Raw genomic sequence first — 17,587 nt, 5'->3', positions numbered from 1 at the left:
AAACAATTTAATACTAGCCTGGTCAATGTGAGAAAAAGCAGAGCAACAGATTAGCTACAGTAAACAGGAAGTGATGCCATGTGCTCCCTGTGTCAGTGCTACCCAGACCTCAGTGTTGATTGGCTGGGAGTTGTGCGACAGGCCAATCAGATAGTGTTGTCGGTCTAGTTTGTATTAACATTATTCCATAGTCATACACAGCACTTAACAAAAATGGATTAAAATCATAATAAATCAATTTTTTGGTGCTGAATCGACTTAGTATAGATAGAGATTTATTTAAAAAATGAGACACAGAGCAAAATAGTATAATAATCTTAAACAAAATAGACTGCATTGCAATGCAAGAGTGTCGCAACAATTTGGTTTACATCTCTGAAAAACAGTGGAAGTAGACACTTATTAAACCAACCCCTTTGATCATTAATTATCCAGCTTCCTTCCATAAATTTAAATAGCAAAATAACAAAAAAATCTTACAGATCTATAAAAACACATTTATTTCTGTGAAATATATAATTTTGTTTTATAACGTATTTATTTACCTTCACTAAAATATAACTCCTGATAGGCACAATCTTTCATCATTTCATGGGAATGAAATACTCTTGACAAGTTTTTTTCTCGTGGAACACAAAATATTTCTCAAATTCATCTTAAGTTTTTTGTAATCTTTACTAATATCTGCTGTAAATTAAATTTCTCCATCAAAACAGGGCGTTTTCCTTTCATGTGACTAGGATTAAAATGGAGAATAAACTCTAAAATATTTAACTCCCTTGAATCCGTTGATCTTTTTGATGAGGGATTTGAACCTCGATGTTGTTAATCTTTTACTTTGTAGTGTGGAGCTGATGTATTGGGTGAGGGGCGGGGGTGTGGAAAAGACTTTTTTCGGTGTGTCAGGAGTGTGACTGGGCGTGTGTGTCACATGTCGCCAGAGACAGGCAGCAGTTTGACACCTCGCTTCCCCCGGACACGAAGTCAGAGATCAGCGACTAAACGTGTCTGAAAGAGCACCAAACTGGCGGTGATGGCGACCGGTGACAACCAGGCTACTTTGGAGTCATTGTGCAGTAAGTTGAACGGAATTACAGACACGTTTCTTTGTTGTCTTTGGCCGCTTGTGTTTGTTTACGTTTAGGTAACGTTAGCTAGCGTCACGCATTGACCTATATCTGTTTAGACAAAGTGACTGCTAATGTAACGGCAGCTGTAGGCTCGTAGCTTCGGATAGACTTTTTTTTACTAGTATATAAAGTCGTTTGCAAGTAAATGTTTAAAGCGTCAACCTGTAATAACTTTAGTTATATGAGTTTTGCATTATGCAGAAAGTTTCACCTCAAACAGGAAGTTAGTCCGCGAGCTTGACAGGCGCTCGAGAGTTATGTTGTGTTTGCGTCAGGGGTGTGGGCACGCGCACCTTGTTATAAAAAACGGTTAATTTCTTCAGTACGTGAGTGACTTTTTAAGGTATTTCATGTGCGTGAAAGCTGCAGAACGATGATAAATGAAGATAAAGTGGGAAAGAAAACGGACTGTTGTTAAATCTTAAAACACTGGGCTTGTTTTTAGTTGTAAAATGTACCAAAATGTGAAAAGAACGGTGTTTTGAGTGCAGTTAAGACTAACGGTTATTAACCCCCTATGCTGAAAGCCTCGCTTCTCCTTTTTTGGCTAGTTTTCGTAGCAGATGGGGTGAATTTTCATACATTGCTCATACTGTTTACATTTCTGGAAGAATTGAAAACGATTTTATCAAGCTAGGTCATCGTTTTACACACGCAGGAAGCAGACTTGAAGGGCAACCAGGCACAGTGACCGACTAACGATTTCTGAGGGGCAGGGCTGATGATAAAAAGGGCACCCACTGTTTACAATGGAGCACAAAAACGCCCCAAAGTTGTCACAAATTTATATGAAATAGTGAGAAACCCATTGTTACATTAAACATATGTTATAGTAACTATAAAGCAGACAATTAATTGTTAACTATTTAACTATTATTATTTATTTTACTTTGATACCCAAGTAAAGATATCGGTGAAAATAAACTCTGTATCAAGGAGCTTATGGTCCTTTATTTCACTTTCTTCACTCTTGGACCGGTTCCCCTTTGGGGCCACTTTTTCAATGTCAACCACTGAAAGAACACCCTTGATGGCACTTTTCCGTGTTGCTTGAAACCATATAATATTCTTCCTTTTGAAACACATAAAATGTCTTTGAAACACCTATACATTTTATAGAAATATAAAGTCAATTTTTCAAATCAACAAAAGACTCCTCATAATATATATTAACCTTTCCCAATCCAATGGCGATAATCCACAACACAGTCAAAGAATAATACTACTTTAGGCTACTTTTTAATATTGTTTTTTTAATTAGATAACATAGATTGTGTCTATTTTAAATATGACAAGCATTGTAAATATTTGACAGCAATAAAACAATTATCCATAATGCAGTTCACAAAGCAAGCAACCCACACAGTATTATAAGGTAAATGTGCTTTAAACAGGCGGTGTTGTCTGGTGTTCGTGCAAGTCTGCTTTTGAGTTTCACTTCTTCATTAAACTGCATGCTGCATGTTTTTGCATACAGTTGATCATTATGGGAAACATTATAAAATAGTTTTAGGGTGTTTATTGAAACTTTCCCTGCTGTGTTTGTTCCAGGTCAGGCCACAGATCCACACAATCAGGAGGACCGATGGGACTGCATCCAGGGCTTCTACGAGCTCGTCAACAAAGAGACTGATGGGTAAGCTGAACACGGCTTTTGCACACAAATCAAACATGTTTGTTTATTTTTCACTACATTATGCGCTCTTGGAAATTTCACCTTGATATTCATTATATTTTTGGACCATGTAGAAAAGACCAGTTGCTTCTAGATGTTACTTTAACTCAAAAGTTTAAGAAAGAGTTGCTTAATTTCCACGTTGCAATCACAGCATCTTTGTAATATGTTGTAAAGGAAGTAGGAGAGGAAGTGCAGCAGTTTTTCTCTTTCCACTCTTCTTATATTTTTAGATATTTAATTTAAAAATACCTTATTGAAATATAAATTCAGGGAAGAAAGGGTGGTGAACTTTTTAGTTTTTCTTTTTTTTAGGTTAAAATCTGTTCTTATCAGCTTTACTGAAGCATGGTAATTTGCTGAAACAGTGTGATTTTTATCTTTTATTTTTACAACAACTCACTCTACAACTTAAGAATTTAAAAGTGACTTAAACCTAAACTTCCTTCTGTCAGCCCACAGGTAGCCTTACGTCTTCTTGCCCACAAAATCCAGTCGCCACAGGAGAAAGAGTCTCTGCAGGCTCTCACTGTAAGTAATCAGACTAAATATTTATGGTATATTTATATTTATATATATTCATTTTTAAATGCATGGATGTATTCCTCTATTAAGTTTTAAGACACAAAAAGTAATAATTTTCACCCTGCAGTTTAAACGTTTTTTTTTTTTCATCCTTTAGTTATATTCAAGATGAAACAATATCTTGCAAGTATGGTATCTGCATCACTAGTCATATATATGGGGTCATCTGTAGTACTGTTTTTCAGAAGTATAAAGCATTCATTGAAAAATACGTCTCTGTAAGTCCTGAGAGGAAGGCCGTGCTGTAAATATTATCTGTGACTAACTCTCCTCACATGGCCTGAGTGACAACAGGGTCTTAATCTGCATTTGAATCTGCTTCTACACCACATAGTTTTTCAGCAACATACATGAAAAGAACCGCACTATAAAATATATGACACTCGAGATTCATGTGCTTCCTAACATGTAATTTTTCAAGATAGTTGTAACCACTAACTTCCTGTGAGACACCAGATCTTATCTTTTGTGTTTCCTGAGAATAAAATGCTTTTTCTTTCATTTTCCTTGCTTGAAAATCTTTTGAAGTACTTATTTTTTTGGTGCTTTCCAGGTCCTGGAGGCATGCATGAATAACTGCGGGAAGAGGTTCCACAGTGAGGCTGCCAAGTTTCGGTTTCTCAATGAGCTCATCAAAGTCATAACACCAAAGGTAGTTTTACTCAGAGAGAGGGAGGGGGCTCGGATACTTCCATTCAGATACACAGTTTATTAATTCCACTGCTAGGAGGCTCTTAGTCAAACAATTACAAAAAATTACAAGTAGAAACACACTTCTCTGCCTTGCCCATCCCCACCTAACTCAATGGCTGACTTGCTGCTTTGGATCAAGGACTGATGAATAGAAAATGCACTGATAAGGTGCATCTACTAAGCAGAAAATTACTCTTTTTTCATGATTGAATTTCACATTATGACCAAGAAAAGCTCTTAAAAAGTAGTATTCCAGGTTTGTGCTACAGTGTACTCCCAAAGCATTCTGGGATTACTTGCAGCTTTTCAGAAATTTCCCTGCTTTTTTGCTTTCCCTGCTTTCCCTGCTTTTTCGCTTTTTTGAATTTAGATTTCGGTGCAGTCCTGAATATTTGTGGGAAGTAGGTTGAGTTCAGTGGTATGACCATCCAAGAATGAAACAAAACCAAACCTATCTAAAAAGAGAAAAAAGAAAACTAGTGATAAACAGCACAAGCTACTCTGATTGACCTGGTTGTTGTTGTTTTTTCCTGTAGTACTTTGGAGCATGGACACCACAGACAATTAAAGACAGAGTGACTGAGGTCCTCTACGGCTGGACTCTTTGGCTCAAAGATGAACCCAAGATTCAGGAAGCCTACAGCATGCTCAAGAAACAAGGTCTGGATGCAGTATGCATGTAACATCAACACTTTGGCACTCCTTTGCACAGGATAAACTTTAAACAAAATTCTTACAGTAAACTTTTCTGAACTCTTATGCTAACATGAGAAACTCATAAAATAAATAGTGCTATAGAAGCTTAGGTAACACAAAGCTACTTTGATGATGTACTACAGGAGGCCCAGCTGAGGTGCTGAGAAGGGAATTAGAGATACACTTTAAACACTCTGTCATTTCATTTTTGTCTCTCAATTACAATTTTTAATCCTAATTAATCTCAGAATTTATTTTGTTAATCAGGATTAATCTCACTGATTTGCTACATTTTTATTGGTTTCATTTTAGATTTTTGTACTGTACAGACCTGCTTTTATTTTTAAAGGAAGTCAGGAACATGGACATGCAAGATAATTTTGTGAACTTACCCACAAAACAGGAACTTCTTCTTGAAGGTCTTGAAGACAGGGAAGGTGGTGCACAAGGTTCAAATGACTTTTGACTTGTCCACTGAGCTGTCAGTGAGTTTGAGACATTAAGGAGCAGTAGTGGACTTATTTTCTATCACTGTGGCTGCAGGGAGACGTTACAGTGGTTTAACTAAAGTATGATGAAAAAGACAGTAAAGCTATAACGTGTACAATTAATGGATCTTAATTAATTGCAATTAATGAATTTATGCTGACAGCCCTAATAATTTCATTTTCCAATAATAAAATGAAAAGGTGTTGCTGCCACAAGCTTCCTTGGCATATGAAAAACTCAATGCTGAACAACCCAATGAAATGCAATCAACAAACCTTTCTTCTTCTTCAGTTAGTAAAAGTGGCTTCCACTTTCTGTGTGAACATATTGCTTAGAGTTAAGTTATACATTAAGGATTTTCCAATGCATGGTATTATCTTCTTCTCTCTGGATAAAGCCATCTTTAATAACCTTTTATCTCAAAAACATTTTTGACTTTCTGTTTACACCTTCTAAAATGCCTGATTTGACTTCACTCACATGCATCCTTGCCTTTTTTGCAGAGGAGTTGTTTTCACTGTAACACTTCACATTACTGAGAAGGGAGGGCGATTTATGTGCACTTTACCAGACCCATGTATGCCCTCAAGCAGGATCAGCTTTGTGAATAAAACTCTCCAAAGCCAAGTGCTTTCTAATGCAACAATTGCTGGCTGAGTAACCCAAAACCTCCAGTGTGCATAAAAGCAGACTTACCAGTTTAGAAAGCAAGAGTTAGATCACCAGTGTAAAGCAGAGTTTGCTGTTGGGATAAACAAACTGCCATTAAACACTGTGTAAACACTGCAGATAATACCTTTTGCCAGTCACCAGATTACATAAAGATAATAGCTACACTAATCGTTTACTTGGTATTTGCCCTTCTGTAGTGCTCTGCATATTCCTTTATTCTAGCCATCTTGGCTCTTACTGCTTTTTTTCTGATCATTTAGATTCAGAAAACTTTATTTGTCCCAAAGAACAATACAGATTTTGCAGTCTACCCAGACTGACCTGATCATTATGGTTCCACAAGCAGAAGCAGAAAAACAAAACTAGACTGAAAGAAATATCTTTGCTGAGGTTTTTTATGTTCAAAAGCTGTTTTATCAAATATCAGATACTGCAGATGTCCTTAATATACCTAAAAGTTGTGTATATATGGCAACTCTAACTTTATTTTCTCATGCCAGGTATTGTGAAGAAAGATCCCAAGTTGCCGGGCAAAGTTATAATGCCACCTCCACCACAGAGAACCACAGAATCTGTCTTTGACCAAGATGACAAGGCCACGGTGTGTTTGTGTTTAGCCAGACAACAACTTATCAAACCTAAGATTTCATCCTGCTAAAGAATGTTTCTGTATCACCAGCTTTTAGCCAGATTACTAAAGAGTGCCCGTCCTGAAGACCTGGAAACTGCCAACAGACTCATTAAAAGCACAATAAAAGAGGTGAGGGGTCCTGCGGTGTATGTTCTTTTTAATCCATGCATTTTATAGATTATGAATGGAGCACTTAATCAGACTCTGCTTGTGTGCATTTTAGGAGCAGGAGAAGGCAGAAAAGGCGTCAAAGCGTGAGTCCACGCTGAAGGAGGTACAGAGCAGTGCAGAACAGCTCAGGGAGATGCTGGACCAGCACACAATCAGTGGAAGCTTGAAACAACCTAGTGATGATTTAAAGGTATGTAGGAAAACCCACAGACACTAACAGACTCCCTAATGGCTCTGAGGCCAGGAGTCGTGCCATTATTGACCCTCTATCCCCCCCTACCGGCTAAGTGGAAATTATTATGAGATGTCACTCATTGTATGATATCTATTTACAGATTCTACGTAGAGATGTATAATATGTGCACAAGGGTCATGAAAGTCAGTATGTCACATGCTATGGTTTTTTTGTTGTAAATTTGTTGTCTGAGCTGCACTGTCCAATTAGGTATCCTAAGGATTTGAGGTATACTGATAAAAAAATTCTCAGTGACAACAATAAACACGCAGAATTTTCTTCATACTGATGTGAAACCAGTTCCCATCGACAGTATTCTTATGATGATTTATTTGTCTCGCTACAAAAATATCTTCGCATAAGTGGAGCCAACGATCTGCTTTAGATCAGACATGGTCCAAGACAATCAGTGTCCGTAACTATCTTAGACACTTCATAAAGGACTAAGCTAAATTCCATTAAAAAGCATGCAATTTATAAGTTGTTTTCTTCTCCTCTAAAGATGGACATGATAAAGTTTGTCTTTCACTGATTACAAATCTGCTTCATCAAGTCAGTATTTCAAAGATTTTATTTCCCTTTATCCTGCAACACAGATTTTAAAATCTTGACCGTTTTTTTTTCAGTGTGAGAGACCTGATACATGGCGACAAATAATCACAGTTTTGTTCGTATGGTCTGTGGTGTAGAACAAGAAAAAAAATCCTGCACTGTCAAATGTGACTTTAGAGAGAATAAGCTAATATGGCTAGCTGTTAGCTACATGCTTCATCCATTATGCTTGCAATTTGGTCCACATCTCCCATTTGTCAGCAAGGTTTGGACTTAACTTTTTCATCTACCTGCCTCTAAGGCTGGTGGATTCAGATATCTATCAGACACAGACATTTTTTACCATCTAATCTATGAATCTGTTTTTACAAACAGCATTATTCAGTGAGGTATAATGTGAAAATCAAGGTTTGTAGTAGGGGTGTAAAGGTACGTGTATTCGTACCGAACTGATTCGGTACGGGCCTCTTGGTACGGCACAGACGTGTACTGAACGAATACATGTGGAGCCAAGTTCATACACAGAAGGAAAACCAGAAAACAACTCACTGTCATACTGTCCTGACAACCACACAACCACAGCAAACGACGGCAACAGCCTGAATATTCCCTGATAAAGGTGTCCTGTTTAGGAACACTTTGTTTCCCAGTAAAATACAACAGTAGACAAAGACAACAACAATAGCGCTGACATTATTCCGCAGCTTTGTCACTCAAAGCATGTTGTCCAGTGGACCAATCAAAGCATTTGAAAAAGCTCCACTCAAACAAGAATGTCACTGTAAAGAGGAGGAAGAACAAAGTCTTACCAGCCGGTTATAAATTTCGTATTCTTTAAGATCGTCTTTATTATAACAGTGGTGCTCTGGCTCTGTGAATTAAATTAATTTTACCTTCCTATGTCAGCCTCGAAGGAGGGAGAGACGGACTCTGCCGCTGCGTCCTAGGTATAGATATCCTCAGATTTCACGTGGCTCTAACCTCTTTATCTGCCAAGATGGGCTGTGAAAAGTTCTCCCAAACTTTGTAGTAGGTCCCATTGATTAAAAAAGTAATCCAGTGCTGAAGTCCATGTTGAAATCGTCAGGAAAGATGCTAATTAGCATACTTAACAAGCTAACGCATGGTAGTATGATGATGCGTTCAAGTTGGCTGGGAAATTTTGGAGGTTAAAGAATGGGTATAAATTTGTCAATATATCAATGAAAATAACCTACTAACTCAAAAATGTATTTATTTATTAATATTTTTAATCACTGAAGAACTTTTGGAAGGAGGTTACAGCATCATTAATAATATAAATGTAATTTATTCAGCCTATTTATTTTAATCCAATTTAATTTAAAAATTAAAATTACATTTTATTTATTTGCTTCAATTACCATACAGAAAACGTACCGAACTGTGACTTCAAAACTGAGGTAAGCGCCGAACTGAAATTTTTCTGTACCGTTACAACCCTAGTTTGTAGTATTGAAGTTAAAGGCTACTTGATGAGGGGGAGTTGTTGCAAAAATAATCCAAACAGTTGCTCGTTTTAAAATGTGTTTTTGCCGAATTTGTCCTTTACTTGACCATGCAAGCGTCTGCTGTGCTTCGCACAGGGGCCCTGTAAATTCATAGGAGTTTTCCTGCATTATGAGTCCAAGACTCGCTAGAATTTAATATTTTATGTGCATTTTCTGCAGTCTCAAGCCAAAATTCAGGCTTTGTTTCATTTTATTGGACTTGTGACAAGTAAGACATTGGTTTAAACTCACCTGTAGTGGATACAGCAGTTACAGTGGAGAACCACTCTCCTATGATACTGAATCAAACCATCCCAGCACACAACTGCCTGTTAACATTTGACATCAACTCTGGCACAGGGAGGAGGATATGGTTTTTTGGTCAGTGAGCTTGTAGCTCAGTTTTGCTCCAAGTCAGTAGAAACAAGCAGAAAAAAGGGGCTAAATTTATGCCATTTCCTCTAACAAAATCAGTCTTTAAGGTTTGGCTACTTTTTTTTTAACCTGCCAGTGATCATTAAGTAGAGGAAAGTAACCAGACACTGCAAAAAAAAAAATCCAGCATTTGGATGTGGGCAGGTGCTAATTTCTCACCCTGTTTTTCAGTTATTTTGGTGTATGTTTTAAGGCACTCTTTTTTTAACACATGTTGTATTATCACAAAACCACAAGTTGCTCCTCTCTTTCTGACAACCGTTTAACTTTAACATTGCCATGGCTGTGTATTTGTTTTACTTCCTCCTTTAGTCAGCTTGCTTCCTGATTGGCTGTTCCACATAACAATTCTGCTGTGCTGTCTTTGGTGCTCACTACACAAGAGGAGCTTTGGTTGTAAATACTGAGCATGTTTATTATTTATGATCTCAAGGCAAAGTGCCTCCTATCAGGTCAGAGATTGAAAAAGTCTCTCTTAACACACCAAACACTACAGGATAATCTTGCAAGAAAATCTTAAGGACCATCAGATAATATGGCCTTTGCTGACTTTGGTTGGCAGGGGGGGATTCAAGCCAACATTTGGTATGTTTATTGTGTAGTGTGTGGCCCCCTTTAATGTGAGAATTCACTCTGAAGTTAGTTTTTTTTTGGGCTCATTCTGCTAAATTGAGTACAACTTAAGTGCTGTATGATGTGTATTCTACTGTTGTACTGAGATTCAACAAATTAACCCTTTCCTCCTCTTACTGCAGGCCCAGTATGAGCGCTGTGATCGGCTCAGGCCCAGCCTGTTTCGCCTTGCCAGCGACACCACAGATGACGACGTTGCTCTGGCACAGATCTTGGCGGCTAACGATGAGCTAACTCTTGTTGTGAATGCCTACAAAGAACAGGTGGAGTGGAAAGAGTGTAACGGAAGAAAAGAAAGAAGTCGAAGTGAGGAAGAAGCAGAGAGTAAAAATAACGGTAGGCCCTTATTTTTCTCTCCGTGGAAAACACCTTGACCTTTAGTTTGGACCGCTCTGTTCTTCCTGTGTCTAATCTTTTTCCTCCTGTTCCTCCAGCACCAAAGAGCCCCAGAGAGATAAAAAGCTACCACCTCATCGACCTGTCAGCTCTGGACTCTCCACAGACTCACAGAAAAGCTGATTCACCCCCAGCCTTAGAATCCTCTTCACCTGTATTCTCCATGTTTGAAAGTGCCTCCTGCTCAAATGACCAGAATATTAATAAATCAGGTAGTCCTGCATTTCTACCTGCTCTTACATAATTCTTTTCTACTGTGATCATTTTTTATCTTGCTTTAACAGTATTGTTGTCCTGTTTTTGCAGTGTTAGATAATCAGGTGACAAAAAAGACTGAAGAGACTTCAAGGTCATATTTTGATGAATTGATGGAGGTGAGACGCTTTTGTAGAGCTGAATGTTTACATTTTATTTTGAAGTGTTTTAACTCAGTTTATCCTTTACTTTCAGCTTGATGGAGATTTTCAGATGAAGAGTTTGGAGCAGAATGGAGGAGGAGGCATGGTGTTGAGATCTCGTGGATGTGTAGGGGACAGTGCGACATTAAATGGGACAAACATCTGGTAAGAATGGAGAACAGAGTATAGACATTTGGATCAGATGTACCCATAAGCATGATCATTATTTCTAAAAGCCATAAGGGAGAGCTATATCAAGTCCATAATAACATATCAAAGAAAAGTGAACAACGAGGCAAAGGATTTAAAGTATTTATTTACTTATTTACTCCAAGTATTATTCAAGGAAAATTATCTTTCCATCTTTCACTCTGCACTCATCTGATGTTTTTGTCTCATTATTGGAAATATGAATTCAAACTAAATTTACTAAAAAATCTAGATTGTAAGTCACACTGGTGTTAAAGACACAGTCTGTTTTGAGTGTCTCCCAATAGGGGGAAAAAAGGTAGAAACTAGGGGTAGGCGATATGGAAAAAAAATCATTTCATGTTTTTTTTTTGTTTGTTTGTTTGTTTGTTTTGTTTTTTGTTTTTGTTTTTTTTGTTTTTTTGTAAGGCAAGGTCACAATCTGGATGTTATCACAATTTTTTCATTGAAATTTTAAGACAAATTTCTAAGTTAATAACCAGAAAAAACTACCCTTTTCTCTGTATAATTTTTCAAATACTGTGTCAACAAGTCTGGTTTTTCTCTTTTTCTTTTGAACCAACGTGTTGGCCAATGCATTGAATATTTGAACATTTATTTAAATTATTTCTCCTACATTATATTTAAGTTCCCAACATTTCTTTTCCTGCATTCTGATCTATTTTCTGGAACCAATTTCTGCATTTCCACACCACTTTAGAATTATGTGTCTGTCCTCTTTTGTGTTTTTAAATCTACTTTAGTGTTTATTAGGCATATCAACATTTTAAATAAACAGTTCAAGGGCAAATGTGCAATTTTCTCAAGCAGATTAATAATCATGTGCAATATTTCAGCACTTTAGCACTGTGTCACCTTATGCACTTTATCTGCAATGATAACTTCAGCCCTGGTCAGTCTTAAGCAAAGTCAAACAGCCACCTTCTGTATTGTTATATGTGGGTCTTTGTATATTGTACTGTTTATAGTGTTTGGTCTCTGTGTGTTTTTGTTTTGTGTACATTTTTATTTTCATTATGTTCATGCTTGAAGTACATTTTTATATCTATACCATCAACCTTCCAGGGACTACAGATGGAAATCAGCCTATGGCTGCAACCAGGCACATTACCATGTCCATGTTCATTAATGTGCACCATCCCCTATAAAAAATAAATAAATAAGATATACTGGCCGTATCTGTGTACAGGATGCAACCAACTTTTTTATATTAAATAGATTTTACAAAAGTGTCTTATGCGCTGGGCTTGACGGTACATCATAACCTTTTAGCTTGAGCATTTTTCATCGACTTTAACCTGTTTAGCCCATTTATATAACCAATTTTGCTCCTCAGCTGAGCTGAAAGTTTTTTTGTGATCAATACGATGCACTTACTTAATAGTCTTTCAGGAACTACTGGCTTGCTGATGTGTTACCTGAAAATAAATAACAGAGACGTAAACTAGGAAAAGTTTTATTGATAGTTAGGATTTTCGTACTTCAAAGACGTTTCTTCCCTGTTTTTTGAATTGAGATAACAATAATTAATAGTGGGTTTACTATTCAAGACGTAGTGTTATCTTTAACTTGAATGAACCCTAAGTCTGATTTTTATTTTTGGACTATAAATAGTCAGATATTAACTATTATACACTGTATATTTTGTATGTGTATTTAAAAAATGCTAGTGAGTCATTTGAATTGCACTTTTTTCTACATTTAGAAATTCCTCATTAGTCAGGTTAGTCCATGAAATGCTCTGGACTAGGTTTTTTATTCCTGTTAGTACAGAAATAACCATTCCTTTTCCTCCATCAGGTCACATCCATACAATCAACAGTTTCCAGGCTCAGGATCTCTGATGAAACAAGAGGAGAGCTCGTGTCCTTCATACAGCCTTAAAAAAGTCTTTGTACCAGTGGAGACCATCAAGTCCAGTGAGTTCTAAAACTGATGGATTAAATTGAACTATTTCAGTGTTTATGTGCTACTTTTGAATAAGTCATAACCAATCCCATGTTTGTTTCTCTGAATCTCCTGTATGAACTTCTGTCATATTCTTGTTTCTCTTTAGGTCACCTGGAGCCGATCACTTTATACGATCACAACGGGATCCACGTCTCCCTCCATTTTGCTAAAGACTCTCCCCCAGGTCATCCAGATGTTGCTGTGGTTGTCATCTCTGTCGTTAACACATCTGCCATCGCTGTGAAAGACTTCCTGTTTCAAGCTGCTGTCCAGAAGGTATCAAACTATTTACTTATTAAAATTAAGTGTTAGTAAGCTTTAGTTTGAATACAGATTTAACCCAGAGTATTTTTAAACTTTATAAACAATGGGAATCCTGTAAAAATTTAAGACACACAAAGAAACTCCAACTTACGTTGGACCTTCATTCTGTTTACCGTGCAAACAAGATGGCTATAAGCTAACTGGTGTTTGCTAAATGGTGAAAACATGAACTCACTTAATAGCTTTTGTATATTTCATATACACTCAATACCTAACTTTTGGAATAAATGTGATGAACTCCGTACCTCTATGGTGAAGATGACAGCGTGAATTCTGTTGTGCTAAGCATTTATGCTGTTTAACTTCTGGGTTTAAAGCCTAGGGTGAAGAGGGAGCATGCTCAGGATGCCTAGGCCAGTCTGATCAGATTAAGGTGTATGTATGTATAAGAAAAACAGTCTCCAGCTGCATGATCAAGGTGTATTATAATAAGAATTGGACTAATATGGTTACATGTACCTGAAAATTCCAGTTTTAGTCTAAGTAACACAATAATTTGACTTTATTTAACTGCACGCATACTGGTGTTTACATCACTGAGAGAAATAACAAAGAATAAAACATTCTCTCTACATTTCTGACCATTTTGAATTGATTGTTTTGAGCTTTGAACTATTGGTCCAGGAAGACTTTTTTAAGCAATAAGTTTGAGTATCAAACTAACTGTAATGTCTCTTCTGCAGACAATGTCCATGAAACTTCAGCCCGCCTCAGGGACAAACCTTCCTCCTTACAATCCTCTCCTTCCTCCTCCTGCTCTCTCACAAGTCCTCCTCCTGGCCAATCCTCAAAGGGTGAGTCCAGGGAGTTTTGATTTAAAAACCTCCAGATTTAAGTCTAACTGATCTGATCTAACTCTCTACTTGGCTGTCGTTTTAGTGTAAGCATTTTTTTAAATACTTGAATACTTTATGACTGTATATTTATAATGATAAAGTCTGTTTGGTGAAGATATGCAGTTACCAAAGATTTACCAACACCACAGACCTTCAGTCATGTTTTCATACACACCTGATTTAAGACAGAGCAGTATAAATGTATTTTAAAGATGCAAAGGCTGGGTTTATATTGCAAACAGAGAAGAGTACATCACAATGCAGCAAACAACATTTTGAGACTAAAATGCTGCTAATGTATTTTTGCAGTGAGGACCATGTGAAAATGTAAAAAAAAATGTTGATGTTGAAGCAAATTGAGAATCTACAGTTTAATGTTTTTTTGCCCATATGTCCTTGAAAACCTGGAAATAAGTTGGTATTTAGTTGTCTACATATAATGTATTAATTCACTTTATCCATCTAAATGCATCTGACATCCGTCCCTGTTTTCTCTTTTAGAGAAAGCTGCGTTTACGCTACAAGTTGACATTGACACAAGGAGACCAGGCGCTCAGCGAGACCGCAGAGATCGACAACTTCCCTGAGTGGACGTCTCTGACCGGCCAATTCAAACTTTAAAGACAGACTAGAAAACAATGAACATTTCTCTGGATTTATTCTTTGAAAGAGGAATAAAATGATTTAAGAGAAGAGGAAACTGAACCAGTAAAACTGATCCTCACAAGGTAACAAACAACGCGGTACACAGATATGAAGTCTGTATTTTGATAAGGATTTGTTTTTCATTGAAAGACTTTTCAGTATAGTGTGATGCAGTTATGATTGAAGATTTTTTTTTAAATGCTCGTCTTAAAGAAACCCTCTGTGTCACACATGCTGTGAAAAAACCTTCAAGGTGGGTTTTGGTACATCCCGGATTTCTAAATCAGAACGTCATAAATGCTGTGTCTTCTGTCCTGTTTTTGCGAACGCTGCCTTCTCGGTGTTAAAGCGGACTGATGAAACGGTTTGTACACTGTACACTGACACATGGCTGAAAAGGCGCCTGTGTGTAGAATTGGTATTTATTTTGTGACACTGAGGATTCCCAAAGTGCCTTTAGACTAAAGATCGTTATGTTTTAAGATATTTATTTTGAGAGTCGGGCCTCCTTTAGGAGTATTTGTGTGCATGTAAGAAACCTTCAATGTTTTTTTTTTTTTGCTGCACTTGAATGCAAGGTTTTATCTTTTTTGCTTTAGGTTGTTCAGAATGATGAAAACAATACAGCTTAAATGACTGCAACTTAAAATACAAGCAAATGAAGAAAAAAATCTCCACTAGAATGATTAAACAAAGGCAGTTACTGAGGAAGTTTTTGGTTCATTGAATAAAAACAACAACAAACATGTAAAAGCTATTTTAACAATTTAAAACGAACTACAAACCAGGGCTGGGTATAAGGACCAATCATCATGTGTTAATATTTTTTTAGTTTAATAGCCATACACAAAATATTCCATTCTTATTTCTGTACATAAAAAAACAAATGGTCATAATGCCAGAAGTCTGAATTTTAAAATGATTCAAGTAAAAATTAGAATAGAAACCCAGATAAGTACCAAATATTTTTAAGTTTAATCTCTAAAAATTGCAGACAGATCTCTATGTACTGTCTAAATTGCACAAAAACATCAGCAACATTTCGATATATTGATGTTTTGTCAAAATCTTCAATACCCTTAAATACCCTGTTTCAAAAATAATAAAATCTCCTTGATTTCAGTTGTTGGTGGCATAAAAAGTACCGAAATATGTTAATATTCAATTATATTTCTTCACCAAAAGAGAAAGAGAGCATTGTCTGGATTGCATAAATAATTAGGCAGCACTTAAAAAAAATAGGTCTAGCTGCCAGTTAACCCCTTTTCCAAGAATGTTGCCAATGTATTTGGGCAATTCAGTGTACAAGAACTTGTCTGCGTTTTTTGATCATTAAAAACAACAAATTACCCCAAATTTGTCATCGTGGACCTCTATTTTTGTCACTTTGGTAACAAGCAAGTATCAAAATAATTCACTTTTTTTCTAGTAACATTAATTTTCCTAAATTAAATTTAATAAATGGAACAATAATTTCCCATGTAGACTAAACATTTAAAATAGATTACCTAGTTGTCCCAAAGCATCCTACAGTTAGATATATTTTAACTGAGCATGAACCCTGGTAAATAGTTTTTCCCTCAGCATCAGTATAAATTACATCAATATTAATGATATTGTTTGACTTTCTATTTGAAAATACATCATTACATTTCAAAATTGACTTTATTGCCCACACCTGCTGCAAACTTCTTTATCTTTGAATACTCAGATTGCCTGTTCACTGTGTGAAAAGTTTCTTCATGAATTTGTGTTTCAGATTTCTTATGTTTATATATTTTATTAGTTTTACATTTTCAGCTTTTTTCAAAGACTTAGAACTTTTTCATGAAATAGTGGAGACGCTTTCTTCATCTGCTTGTGTGTTTTAAAGTGACGTTTTGGGAGTAGATTTGGTACTAAGGTTGACTTAGTTGATGTCATATGACCAGAACAGTGTCTCTCAATTTTTGCCTGACATCTGAAAGCTTTATCATTTGATTACAGACGATCATATTCACTGCACATTAATCTGATTTACATTCTCTCACTGTTGCACTGCTGCTTTGTTTGATTTTTGAAGGATTTCACACCAATTTAAACATATTCTCACCCGCTGTCTGTCAGTCTATCGGTGTACTGCTTCAGGAAATGTCACAAATAAATAGAAAAGCGATCTGTAATTCAACAAACTCAAATGATCTGTTTGCCAAAATTGCCAAACCAAAAATAATAAATGTTTTTTATGTTAACTTTCACCTCAGAGTGTCATAGTTCAATCATGAGGGACCCTGTTTTTAAAACGTGTCGGTGAAAGAATGATGCTCTGAAGACATGTTAGGTTTTAGGGCATCTTAAAGGGATACTTGAGTATTTTTGAAGTTGGGCCATATGAGGTACAAGGTAGTAGTAGCGGCATTTCAGAGAGCATTGCTCCTTTAAGAAGGACTTACTGGTTGTACTGGCCAGCAAGCTAGGCTATATAGCGCAACAGATGGGTACTGTTTCTTTGCAGAATTGAGCGAGTTTTTGGTAAAGAAAAATGGGCCACAAAACAATGTTGACTCAAATGTATGCACTCTCAAAAATTTTTAGACCCAGAAAAGCCTCTGTATTTTTCTCCGTTTTGCAATGCAAAAGCATGTAACTGTAGCCAAAGCTTGCAAGTATTTACATCATGAACTAAACTGTTACTTTCTTCATAGCTACATAACTGCTTTTTTTCTGAAAACTCAAACATATTG

The 17,587-nt window shown here is 36.5% G+C and overlaps 1 protein-coding gene across 3 annotated transcripts; it reads left to right on the top strand.

Annotated features, from left to right (window-relative positions):
* Positions 1-932: 932 nt before the first annotated feature.
* LOC121507920 (ADP-ribosylation factor-binding protein GGA1-like) lies at positions 933-17,095 on the top strand. 3 transcript variants are annotated; one of them, XM_041784315.1, is made up of 16 exons: positions 933-1,076; positions 2,682-2,766; positions 3,261-3,336; positions 3,944-4,042; positions 4,620-4,743; positions 6,441-6,541; positions 6,620-6,700; positions 6,795-6,932; positions 10,228-10,441; positions 10,540-10,713; positions 10,808-10,875; positions 10,952-11,064; positions 12,910-13,028; positions 13,166-13,335; positions 14,067-14,177; positions 14,721-17,095. In XM_041784315.1, exons 1-16 carry the CDS (start codon positions 1,034-1,036, stop codon positions 14,838-14,840), a joined length of 1,836 nt encoding a protein of 611 aa, XP_041640249.1. In that variant the 5' UTR covers positions 933-1,033; the 3' UTR covers positions 14,841-17,095. The 3 variants fall into 3 exon arrangements, with proteins under 3 accessions (XP_041640249.1, XP_041640250.1, XP_041640251.1); XM_041784316.1 differs by lacking the exons at positions 14,067-14,177; positions 14,721-17,095 and adding an exon at positions 13,701-14,010; XM_041784317.1 differs by lacking the exon at positions 933-1,076 and having other exon boundaries at positions 2,701-2,766; positions 3,268-3,336.
* Positions 17,096-17,587: the final 492 nt, after the last annotated feature.

Source organism: Cheilinus undulatus, linkage group 4 (genome assembly GCF_018320785.1).
Source record: "Cheilinus undulatus linkage group 4, ASM1832078v1, whole genome shotgun sequence".
Taxonomy (NCBI): Eukaryota; Metazoa; Chordata; class Actinopteri; order Labriformes; family Labridae; genus Cheilinus; species Cheilinus undulatus.
The sequence above is the reverse complement of the archived record's forward strand: the minus strand, read 5'-3'. Positions and strand labels throughout refer to the sequence as shown.

What these genes read in the sequence shown, in the direction of transcription:
- LOC121507920 (XM_041784315.1), top strand. Translation starts at nt 1,034, where the DNA reads ATGGCGACCGGTGACAACCAGGCTACTTTGGAGTCATTGTGCA. An exon ending in AGCAGAGAGTAAAAATAACG is followed by an intron (nt 10,442 to 10,539) that starts GTAGGCCCTTAT and finishes CTGTTCCTCCAG; the next exon opens with CACCAAAGAGCCCCAGAGAG. An exon ending in AGTGGAGACCATCAAGTCCA is followed by an intron (nt 13,029 to 13,165) that starts GTGAGTTCTAAA and finishes GTTTCTCTTTAG; the next exon opens with GTCACCTGGAGCCGATCACT.